General features: G+C 41.4%; 1 protein-coding gene across 1 annotated transcript in view; it reads right to left on the bottom strand.

The window, feature by feature from the left end:
• gfra4a (GDNF family receptor alpha 4a) overlaps positions 1 to 13,015 on the bottom strand; it is a 226,624-nt gene that overhangs the window by 98,478 nt on the left and 115,131 nt on the right. Inside the window, exon 2 of the mRNA XM_072256714.1 lies at positions 5,034 to 5,312. Within this exon, the coding sequence (XP_072112815.1) occupies positions 5,034 to 5,312 (279 nt within the window). The remainder of the gene's footprint in view (positions 1 to 5,033; positions 5,313 to 13,015) is intronic.

The raw sequence follows: 13,015 nt of genomic DNA, 5'->3' as shown, positions 1-13,015 counted from the left end.
ATTTTCTGTTTTTTTTTACTTGACTGAGGTAAGAGTCAACTTTATCAAATCACTTTTCAGGAGAAATAGTCTCTTGCCAGATACAGTAATGGAAAATACACACAGGCTGAAATCAGAACCAACAGAAATGAAATATAACAGTGCACAACTGCCAAAGAAAAAGAATAAAAATGAAGAATTTCAGAGGAAAAGCAGTGAGAACTCTAGGGAGATTAACTATCACAAGGAAGTTACAGGGAGAAGAAGGATCAATAGTTTGCCAGAGGAAGATCCTTATTTTGGTGTTGGAAGTGGGAGTAGTTTTAGTGAGGACTGGTACGAAAGGAACGATTGTATTCAACAAATGCATTAGTTGTTTGTCAGTCTTTTTGTGTATTTTTATTCTGATAATTTTGTATTTCTCTGTTATATTGTGAATGCCTGGAAGACAATGAATTTTAAGGTTATATATGGTGACATTTACATACTTTCTTATGTACGTACTTACATACTTAAGAAGTTCTGTGATTTACGGATTGGATTGTGGCCTCTTTCAGTTGTCTTTTTTTAAATTCTGTGATTTTGCCTGTTCTTTCTGGTTGCCATTTGGCATGATTTGTTAAATTTTTTTGTGCGAGGGGAAGGATTTAGGGTTTGATTCTCTTCTTGCCGTTTGCACGATTTGTTTTTCTGCATGTGTGTGTGTGTGTGTGTGTGTGTGTGTGTGTGTGTGTGTGGTTGATGTAGTTGCTGCCATTTGCATGTTATTTTTTGAGGGGGTGGGGGTGATGTTTCTTTTTGAACGACTTCCATGCTTTTCTCTGTTTCATGGCTATCTGGAGAAGACAAGCCTCAGAGTTGTATACTGCAAACATACTTTGATAATAAATGAACTTTTGAACCTTTAATAATAAGTTTACTTTGAAGCTTTGAAACATCAAATGGTGGACCTATGGTCAGCACAGCAAATATGAACATTGACGTGATAAAGTTGCAAGTCTTAAATTAATTTGGATTTGTGTGGTCATTTAATTAACCTAAGTTCATTGACTGAGGTAGGTGTCAACATTATGCAATCACTTTGTTAGGAGGAATTATTCTTTACTTACTCAATACTTCCCCAGCATATACTGAAGAACATGAGAACATAATTGTGCTTTATAGCCATTTTATTGATAATGCAAAGAGCCGTGCATAACCATAGGACAAAGCAATCCTCATTAGAGGGACAAATGGCTGCCAATAGTGTTACCTATTCAAATGAACACTTTAGTTACCAGATGAATGTCTCAAGAAAGAGTGAGGAATGCCAAGGTTGCTTACTGTACAGATCAATGGGCTGAATTAATTGTACTGAGTATAAGGGTCATCAGCATTCCTATAAATAGTTACTGTCAGAATAAAAACTGAATATGGGTATTCAATGGCATTAACAGTGCATATCACAAAAAATGACTAATTTCTTGAGCTGCCATTCAGATAAGCCAATCAACATTTATCAGGCTTGGATTTTTTATTGTACAAAATGGAAGAAGGAGGTAATAAGAGTATTGGGAGTGTAGGAGCAAACAAAGATCACACAGAGTTGGTATCTGAAATAACGGGTGACTCATTAAAATTTGGGGACCGGTCAAAGCTGATCTATTTGGGTCTGAATTTGGTATAGCTTTTACACTCTCAGTTGATGAGAATGGTGGTGACAGCAAGAGTTAATAAAGTAACAATCTAGGTCCTGAGAACGAGCTGCCAATGCAATGATTTAACCGTTTATGAGAAGTACATGGATGGTGGTGGTATGGACGGCTATGGTCCAGTGGAGGTCGATGGAAATAGGCAGTTTCAATGGTTTGCCTTGGATTAGATAGGCTGTTTATAAGCTGCACTTTTCTATGACTCCATAACTCTACAGAATAAAATGGTTATCTACAGGTCAACATTAAATCCAATTTTCCATTACAACAATGGGTGCAACAGAATTAGTGAAGGTCCTGAAACTTGGGTGTCATTGCTGCTTCAATCCAAGTCTCTATTTTTGTTTGCAGTTCCTTGTTATTACATTAGTACAATGCACATCACGATTCTCTCCCCTACGACAGGAATCTAAAGTTTGGTTACAGAGTCAAGGATGCTTGGAAGAGAGAAGCTTTGATTCCAGTTGTCTGAGTCAGTTGCCAGAGTTTGGTGCCACAGTAGCTTAGCAGTTGGTGTGATGGCTTTGCAGCTCAGGGCATCAGAGTTCAGACTTCAATCCCAGCATCCTCTGTAAGGCGTTTGTACACCCTCCCTGTGGAATGTGGGGGTTTCCCTCCAGGTGCTGATTTCCTCTCACAGTCCAATGCCTTTCCCAGTAAGTTAATTGGTCATTGTAAATTGTCCTGTGATTAGGTTAGGATTAAATTGGGGTCACTGGGAGTTGCGTGGGGCAACATGGTTCCAAGGGCCAGAAGGGCCTATTCCGTCCTGGATCTCTAAATAAATAAATAATGTCGAAGAGTCCTCAGTGGGTAAAAATTTATTTCTCTCCATCCGTCCCTATCAAATTTCCACAATATCATGCAACCATCTATCTATCTTGGCAATAGTCAAGTTTATTGTCATTTAGCTATATACATGTACAAACGTATATAACCATGTAATGTGTATAGAAATGAGGCAACGTTTCTCCGAACCAGAGTGTAAAACACAGTAGTACACATAACACACATATCGCACGGTAGCTTACGAAGGTAAGGATAAAATTTACAGATAAATCACACATATGTAATAAACTAATGTGCATAAATTAATATTGTAAGGTACAGAACAAAGGCAGGAAGTGAGGGTGATGATGGAGGTTTGTTTCTGAGACTTGTTGCTGCTGGGACCCTTGTTGTTTGTAGTAAAGGTGAACGGCTTGGATACAGATGTCGGAAGCATGATCAGTAAATTTGCGGATGGTACAAACATTGGTGGAATAAGAACTTAGTTTAGTACAGCACAGTACAAGCCCTTGGCCCACAATGTTGTGCCGACTTTTCAACTTACTCTAAGATCAATCTAACCCTTCCCTCCTACATAGCCCTCCATTTTTCTATCATCCATGTGTCTATTTAAGAGTCTCTCAATTGTTGTTGATAGTTTGGGAGGTATTCAAGTTGCAGAGGGATATCGATGGTGAGATGACAGATAGAGACAAATGTGAGCTGATGCATTTTGGGAGCACCAATGAGATTCAGACATACATCTCCAATGGTAGATTCTTATGGTGTACTACAGGTCCACAAATCCTTGTGAACGTTACTGTGCTTTTTGGCCATTTTATTAAGAGTGCACAGCAGGATAAAAGAGCTTCTGCATCATTACAGGACAAACCAATGATCATTAGTGTTCTAACTCTGCCAGTCTTTGTGTCATTTACACACTGACTGATCATATCACTCACATTCACACCCAAGCCATTCACAACAATTCATTTGGATATATTTATATACTAACAAAGGTTCAAAGGTTCATTTATTTTCAAAGTATGTATCCATAAGCAACTCAGATTTTTCTTCTGCAGACAGCCACGAAACAAAGAAAGAACATGAAAGTCATTCAGAGTGAAACATCAGACCCCCTTCCCTCATATAAAACAGACAGACATGGCCAAAAAGCAAAGAATATAAAATTCATAAGTCTGGGAAAGTCCACAGTCTATAAACGCAATAGACATAAACCATAAACAGGGATAAGTTTGCTTACTAGTTCATAATTGAGTCCCTGTACTATTTGGGTACTCCGGACTCCCTCCAATGTCAATGTACCCTTCTTATTGGTAACATCACATCAGCCACTGAACTGAAGGCAGAAAGGGGCTTGTATCTGACTCAGAGATCAGCCCTGTCTCTGACTGAAAGCGTTTGAGGAGCTGAATGCCTCATTATTGTCCCAGTCTTTCTAATCACTTAAGTATTATCAGTAAATCTCTATGATTTCAATACAGCATTTCAAGGCTCATTGTTCCTGTTTTGTGAGACAAATAAAAATTAAAAAGGCAGTATCCATTTAGTCAGCTATCAGCATAGAGAGTTTATTAAAAAAGGGTCACTGCAGACAGAACCTATAATTGAGACTACAACGAACTCTACAAATAAACAAGAGATATTCTCTCAAGCAAATTATCGTGCATGGAGGACTAGTGTTGAATTAAGTGCACAGAGTCAATTCTTGTTGCCTGAGCAGCATGATCTCTGGGGAATGTTAAACCAGTGGAATGAATTTATAAAGCATTGCTCAGACCACACATGGAACATTGTGAGCAGTTTAGGGCCTCCTACCTAAGAAAGGATGTGCTGACATTGGAGAGGGTCCAGAGGCAGTTCATGACAATGAAAGGGTTAACACATGAGGAGCATTTGATGCCCTGTACTTGCTGGAGATGAGAAGAATGAGGGGGGATCTCATTGAAACCTATTGGATGTAGAATGGCCAAGATAGAGTGGACTTAGAGAGCATGTGTCCTTCTGTGGGGAAGTCTAGGACCAGAGAGTACAGCCTCAGTTAGAGGGATGTCCCTTTAGAACAGAGGTGAGGAGGATTTTCTTTAGCTTCAGGATGGCAATTCTTTGGGATTCATTGCCACAGAAGGCCATGGAAGGCAAATCATTGGGTATATTTCATGTTGAAAGGTTCTTGATTAGTAAGGGCTTCAAAGGTTACAGGGAGAAGACAGGAGAATGGGGTTGAGAGAGTCCATCAACCATAATGGAATGGTGGAGCAGACTCAATGGGCCAAATAGCCTAATTCTGCTCCTATGTTTTATGGTCTTTAAGATTTTCCTTAAAACCTATCTCTTTCAATGAGCTTTTGCTCAAATATGGGTAGGGAGGTTCTTGATTAGTAAGGTTATGGGGAGAAGGCAGGAGAATAGGATTGAGAGGGATAATAAATCAGCCATGATGGATTGGTGGAGCAGACTTAATGGGCAGAATGGCCTAATTTTTCTCCTATTCCTTATATCTTATGATGTACTTTACCCTTGATCTTTGGTGTCACTGCGTACAATCTATAAAGAAAGGAAGTAACGACCAACCTTGCATCATGCTCTGATGGAGGCTCCAGTAGATCCCGAGGCAGTTCTTCTCCTTCTTCATGCCTCGCTTGCACTTGCAGTTGTGCAGGGGACTGGAGAGAAGTGACACCACCGCACTCATGCACTGGTTCTTGGCACCGGGACCCAGTGGAGCTGCACTGCTGCCAGCCATGCATTGGCGGAATGTCCTGTACTTGGAGCTGCACTTGGGGTCATTGATGCAGCTCTCGCTGGCCTGTAAGCAATCACTGTGGGCCCCTTCCACATTCCACAGTCCATCTAGCAAGGAGGGGCAGGGGGGAAGAAAGAAGATGTTCATATTTAATTTGACGGCACGAGTCCATGATAGAAACCAGCCTCCTCTCCACTGACACCATCTACTTTTCTCGGTGACATGGAAAAACAGCCAACATAATCAAAGAGCCGTAGCACCCTGCACCTTCTCTCTCCTCTTCCTTTCCATCAGACAGAAGATACATAAGCTTGTAAGTGCGTGCTGTACCACCATGCTCAAAGACAGCTTCCAACCTGCTGTAATGAAGAGACCTCCTGTATGGACCTCTTGACCTCACTATCTACCTTGTTACAGCCTTGCACCCTATTGTCTACGTGCACTGTAATTTCTCCATAACTGTTACATTATGTCCCCATTCGTTATTGTTTTTTCTTTTTTGACTACCTTGATGAGTTCCTTAAGGTCGTTATAGCCAAGGGATGGTATTTGGGATAAGCTTCCACTACCCACTAAATGCTCCCAATGGTGTGCACCTCAAATAGCCTCTCACAACCAAGTTCAGCTCCTGGCCTTCATGTGTGGCTTAGCTACTAAGATCCAAGCGGATCTGTTTCTGTTGACAGGAGAAAGGGCAAAAGCAGGTGCCTTAAAACCAGGCACTTCATGCAGACCAGGCTCGTCAGCCATGGTTGGCAGCTCATCTGGGAGAAGGAAGACTCTAATCGCAAACCTCTACTGCCTTGTGGCTATATCCATTCATGGGGAAGGCTTTGGGAGTAAACCCCAAGGGAAGAGTCCCTAAGGCAATCCTCCATTGAGTTCAGTGATGACCGGCAACTCCTGCGATGCAGTTGATATCAAACTGTATCGGTCTCTGCCATTCCTTTGGATTCATCAGATGCATGGAGAGGGGAAGCTTGCTACATTGACAACAGCTTTCTCTCCATATTGTACTTCCCTGACTTGCGTATCAAGACAGCTCAGACACAATATCCGTGGTCAACCCAGACCAACGGAGGCTTCACACTACCCCGATATACCTATGCTCTGAAATGAACCGTACAGAAGTCATGTAAAATGGTGCTTTACTCTGTAATCTCAGTATGTGAGACAATAATAAAACAATTACCAATTGCTCAAAGTTCAAAGTAAATAGATTATCAAAGTACGGATATGTCACCAAACACTTCCCCGAGATTCATTTTCTTGCGGGCATTCACAGTAGGACAAAGAAATACAATAGAATCAAAGAAAAACTACACACTAATAAAGCCTGATAAGCAATCAATGTGCAAAGAAAGACAAATTGTGCTAATACAAAAAATAAGTGCAAAAATAATGAATAAATGCATAAATCCGCTGATAGAAAGGTTGTGAGTGGTGGTAAAAATCTTCTGAGGTGTATATATTTCAATGCTAGGAGTATTGCGGGGAAGGCGGATGAGTTGAGGGCGTGGATTGACACGTGGAATTATGATGTTATAGCAATTAATGAAACTTGGCTACAGGAGGGGCAGGACTGGCAGCTTAATATTCCAGGGTTCCGATGTGTCAGATGTGATCGAGGCAGAGGAATGAAAGGTGGGGGAGTAGCATTGCTTGTTAGGGAAAATATTACAGCAGTGCTCAGGCAGGACAGATTAGAGGGTTTGTCTACTGAGTCCTTGTGGGTGGAGTTGAGAAACAGGAAAGGTATGGCCACATTAGTGGGATTGTATTACAGACCACCCAATAGTCAATGAGACTTGGAAGAGCAAATCTGCAGAGAGATAGCAGGCAACTGCAGGAAACATAAAGTTGTAGTGGTAGGGGATTTTAATTTTCCATACATTGATTGGGACTCCCATACTGTTAGGGTTCTAGATGGTTTAGAGTTTGTAAAATGTGTTCAGGAAAGTTTTCTAAATCAATATATAGAGGGACCAACTAGAGGGGATGCAATATTGGATCTCCTGTTAGGAAACCAGTTAGGGCAAGTGACGGAAGTCTGTGTAGGGGAGCACTTTGGTTCCAGTGATCATAACACCATTAGTTTCAATTTGATCATGGACAAGGATAGATCTGGTCCTAGGGTTGAGGTTCTGAACTGGACGAAGGCCAAATTTGAAGAAATGAGAAAGGATCTAAAAAACGTGGATTGGGACAGGTTGTTCTCTGGCAAAGATGTGAGTGGTAGGTGGGAAGCCTTCAAAGGGGAAATTTAGAGAGTGCAGAGTTTGTATGTTCCTGTCAGGATTAAAGGCAAATTGAATAGGAATAAGGAACCTTGGTTCTCAAGGGATATTGCAACTCTGATAAAGAAGAAGAGGGAGTTGTATGAAATGTATAGGAAACAGGGGGTAAATCAGGTGCTTGAGGAGTATAAGAAGTGCAAGAAAATACTTAAGAAAGTAATCAGGAGGGCTAAAAGAAGACATGAGGTTGCCTTGGCAGTCAAAGTGAAGGATAATCCAAAGAGCTTTTACAGGTATATTAAGAGCAAAAGGATTGTAAGGGATAAAATTGGTCCTCTTGAAGATCAGAGTGGTCGGCTATGTGCGGAACCAAAGGAAATGGGGGAGATCTTAAATAGGTTTTTTGCGTCTGTATTTACTAAGGAAACTGGCATGAGTCTATGGAATTGAGGGAATCAAGTAGTGAGATTACAGAAACTGTACAGATTGAAAAGGAGGAGGTGCTTGCTGTCTTGAGGAAAATTAAAGTGGATAAATCCCTGGGACCTGACAGGGTGTTCCCTCGGACCTTGAAGGAGACTAGTGTTGAAATTGCGGGGGCCCTGGCAGAAATATTTAAAATGTCGCTGTCTACGGGTGAGGTGCCGGAGGATTGGAGAGTGGCTCATGTTGTTCCGTTGTTTAAAATAGGATCAAAAAGTAATCCTGGAAATTATAGGCCGGTGAGTTTAACGTCAGTAGTAGGTAAGTTATTGGAGGGAGTACTAAGAGACAGAATCTACAAACATTTGGATAGACAGGGACTTATTAGGGAGAGTCAACATGGCTTTGTGCATGGTAGGTCATGTTTGACCAATCTATTGGAGTTTTTCGAGGAGGTTACCAGGAAAGTGGATGAAGGGAAGGCAGTGGATATTGTATACATGTATTTCAGTAAGGCCTTTGACAAGGTCCCGCATGGGAGGTTAGTTAGGAAAATTCAGTTGCTAGGTATACATAGAGAGGTGGTAAATTGGATTAGACATTGGCTCAATGGAAGAAGCCAAAGAGTGGTGGTAGAGAATTGCTTCTCTGAGTGGAGGCCTGTGACTAGTGGTGTGCCACAGGGATCAGTGCTGGGTCCATTGTTATTTGTCATCTATATCAAAGATCTGGATGATAATATGGTAAATTGGATCAGCAAATTTGCTGATGATACAAAGATTGGAGGTGTAGTAGACAGTGAGGAAGGTTTTCAGAGCCTGCAGAGGGACTTGGACCAGCTGGAAAAATGGGCTGAAAAATGGCAGATGGAGTTTAATACAGACAAGTGCACGTTGGAAGGACAAACCAAGGTAGAACATACAGGGTTAATGGTAAGGCACTGAGGAGTGCAGTAGAACAGAGGGATCTGGGAATACAGATACAAAATTCCCTAAAAGTGGCATCACAAGTAGATAGCGTCGTAAAGAGAGCTTTTGGTACATTGGCCTTTATTAATCAAAGTATTGAGTATAAGAGCTGGAACGTTATGATGAGGTTGTATAAGGCATTGGTGAGGCCGAATCTGGAGTATTGTGTTCAGTTTTGGTCACCAAATTACAGGAAGCATATAAATAAGGTTGAAAGAGTGCAGAGAAGGTTTACAAGGATGTTGCCAGGACTTGAGAAACTCAGTTACAGAGAAAGGTTGAATAGGTTAGGACTTTATTCCCTGGAGCGTAGAAGAATGAGGGGTGATTTGATAGAGGTATATAAAATTATGATGGGTATAGATAGAGTGAATGCAAGCAGGCTTTTTCCACTGAGGAAAGGGGAGGAAAAAACCAGAGGACATGGGTTAAGGGTGAGGGGGGAAAAGTTTAAAGGGAACATTAGTGGGGGCTTCTTCACACAGAGAGTGGTGGGAGAATGGAATGAGCTGCCAGATGAGGTGGTAAATGCGGGTTCTTTTTTAACATTTAAGAATAAATTGGACAGATACATGGATGGGAGGTGTATGGAGGGATATGGTCCGTGTGCAGGTCAGTGGGACTAGGCAGAAAATGGTTCGGCACAGCCAAGAAGGGCCAAAAGGCCTGTTTCTGTGCTGTAGTTTCTATGGTTTCTAAATAATATTGAGAAAATGAGTTGCAGAGTTGCATTACTAAACATGCATTTAAATGCTCTGCATGGAATGCTAGCATAAGATGTAGTTGTCAATATTAAAATGCTCTCTGTGAGAAAGGAATTTCAAACAGATGCCATTGGCAGAATGGGATTGATGACTTTCTTGTGATCTGCATCTCATATTCTGCTTAGGATAGGGTCTGAATCAACGATTTCATTAGTAGGTCTTAGGAGAGATATGATTGCAATGGACAGTGCAGAGAAGATCTAAAAGATGGGGTGAGGACTGGAATGTTGCAGTTGAGCGATATGGTTGGATATAGCAATGGCTGTTTTTCTTGGAACAGAGCAGGCTGTGTGCAGACATAATTAAAAGGAAAGACCTATTTCCCTTAATTATGTGTCAAGAAGAAACAGAAGGCATCAATATAAAGTGGTCAGCAAAAGGGAGATAAAGAAAAATATTAAACACAAGATATTCTGCAGATGCTGGAAATCCAGAACAGCACACAAAATCCTGGACAAACTCAGCCGGCCAGGCAGAGTCTATTGAGAGGATGTTTTGGGCTGAGATGCTTCATTAGGACTGCAAAGGAAGGGGGAGGAAGCCACAAGAAGAGGTTAGGGTGAGGAGAAGGAGAACAAGCTGGCAAGTGATAGGCAAAGCCAGGCGAATGAGAAGATGGGTGAGTGGGGAAGGGAGGATGAAGTGAGAAGATGGATGGGAGGAGATGGCTTGAAAAAGGAAAAGGGCTGGAGAAAAAGGAATCTGATAGGAGGGGACAGTGAACCACAGAGGAAGGGAGGGAAGAGAGGAACCAGAGGGAGGTGATAGGCAAGTGATGAGAAGAGAAGAGGTAAAAAGAGGGCCAGAATGGGGAATGGAAAAAGAGAGAAATGGGAGGTGAGTGAAATTACAGAAATGAGAGAAATTGATGCTCATGCCATCAGGTTGAAGGCTACCCAGAGAGAATATGAAGGTTCCAAAATGGGACTCACTGTCAGAAAGGGTCAGGAAGGCAGAAACCACATTTAAACCATTCTAAATTTGTAAATGAGGAACCATAAGCTTGTGCTGGAAAATGAGACGAGTTTGATTTTTTTAACACAGAACTGAGGGGCCAAATGTGTGGTAAGTTTTCTGTGATTCGGAAATTGTCTTGGCTTGAGAAAGGTGCCTCAGGGCTGAGTGGAGGGGGAATGCAATAAGATGAATATTACTGACGTGGCGAGCTTTATTATCTGGAATGAACTGTCTTAATATGTGATGATAGCAGACCAAATTTTAATATTCAAAAGGGAACTAGATAATCAACAATGAAGAAAGTTACACAACTGAAGCTAATCACATTGTGCCTGACGTCTGTACTAAGTCAGCAGTTAGTGGTCGGTATGCTACTTCGACAGAAGATAATTTGCCTTGTTAATTTTTTGTTACATAATTCAGGTATGTGCTGACAGGAGGAGATTAATGATTATTTAGATAATTACGAAGGGGGGAGAAGGAGTTCAGCCTAATCCTTTCCACCACTGTGTGCACTCTAATGTAGCTATGGCTGAAACCTGTGGAAGAATATTGACCTGTGTTGCTTTTAGAATGTAAAGAATGAGTGAAGACGAGAGAATGAAAGATTAAAATTAGCTTATACTTGGGAAAGATGTTTATTTATTTATTTTATTTAGCGATACAGGACAGAACAGGCCATTCCGGCCCCATGAATCGCGCTACCCAGCAACCCACAAATCCAACGCCAGGCTAATAGCAGGACAATTTACAATGACCAGTTAACCTACTAACCAATACGCCTTTGGAATGTGGGAGAAAACCCATGCGCTCACAGGAGGGACATACAGGTTGGTAGGTTAATTGGTCATTGTAAATTGTCCCGTGATTAGCCTCGGATCAAATCGGGGAGATTGCTGGGTGGCTCGGCTTGAAGGGTTGGAAGTGCCTATTCTGTGCTTCGTCTCAATAAATAAATTAATCACAGATTGCTCTGTTCTTGATTAGTAAGGGTGTTAAAGGTTACGGGAAGAAGGCAGAAGAACGGGGTTGAGAAGGATAATAAATCAGCCATGATGGAATGGCAGAGCAGACTTGATGAGACCCCTGCCCCTATACCTTACGATTTTAATGGTATTGGTTATCGTTGTCATGTGTACTGAGACACAGAGAAAAGATTTTATTATCAAGTCAATCGGTTTCAGTACTATGGGATCAGGGATAAATTTAACATCATATATTTAAAGAGAAGGCAGATTAATTTTGAATGATTAGGAATAAATGAGAACAATGAAGAATTAGCACAGAGGGGAGTTGAGGTCTGGTGGAGATTAGCCATAATGATATTCAACAGTGATCCAGGTAGCCTATTCCTATTTGTCTTGTGCCTTCTGCTTGTGAATACTGATCAGGATATGAGGGATAACTTCCTCGATGTAACAAAAGTATTTTAAAATTCGTTTCTTGTTTTTATCTGATTCAGCAGCAAGAGGTATCTGCAAGCCAAGGAAGCACTGTACACATGCTTAAGGTGATAAGAAATTACTTTACAAGAGTTTTAAAAAGAATAAAATTCAGAAGAGGAATGGCTAATAAATAGTTAATGAGATAAAATAATACCTATCAACCAAACACGAAGCCACAGCACACAATATACTGCCTGAGGGAACCGCAGGTGTCCGACAAGTTTTCCAGTCTCTCTATCCCTCTCTCTCTCTCTCTCAATGTCCATAAGACCATAAGATATAGGAGCAGAATTAGGCTATTTGGCCCATCGGGTATCTCTGCCATTTCATTATGGCTGATCCATTTTCCACCTCAGCCCCAGTCTCTTGCCTTCTCCCTGTATCTCTTCATGCCCTGACTAATCAAGAACCTGTGAATCTCTGCCTTAAAAATACCCATTGACTTGGCCTCCACCACAGATTTGCCATTCTCTGACTAAAGAAATTTCACCTCATATCTCTTCTAAAAGTTCACCCCTCTGTTTTGAGGCTGTGTCCTCTGGTTATAGACTCCTCCCACCATATGAAACATCCTCTCCACAGCCACTCTGTTGAGGCCTTTCAACATTCGAGAACCTTCGATGAGATTCCTCCCTCATTCTTCTGAGTTCCAGTGAGTACAAGCCCAGAGCCATTAAATACTTCTCATATGACAAGCCTTTCAATCCTGGAATCATTCTCATGAACCTCCTTTGATCCCCCCTTCAATGTCAGCACATCCTTTCTGAGTTAAGGGGCCTAAAACTGCTCACATACTCCAAGTGAGGCCTCACCAGTGCTTTATAAAGCATCAACATTACATCCTTGTTTATATAATCTAGTGTTTTTATGTCCTTGTCTCTCTCTCTCCAGCTCTTAACATGAGTCACAACCCAGCCTAAGAGAAGATTCCCACTTGTACAAAGAAATTTGCCCCTTTTTATACTCTAAAGTCCCCTTACTTTCCCAGATAAACATGTTTCCCACCATTATCTACT

The sequence above is a fragment of the Mobula birostris genome, chromosome 4 (genome assembly GCF_030028105.1).
Source record: "Mobula birostris isolate sMobBir1 chromosome 4, sMobBir1.hap1, whole genome shotgun sequence".
Lineage (NCBI taxonomy): Eukaryota > Metazoa > Chordata > Chondrichthyes > Myliobatiformes > Myliobatidae > Mobula > Mobula birostris.
Note: the sequence above shows the minus strand (reverse complement) of the source record. Positions and strands in the feature narration are given on the sequence as shown.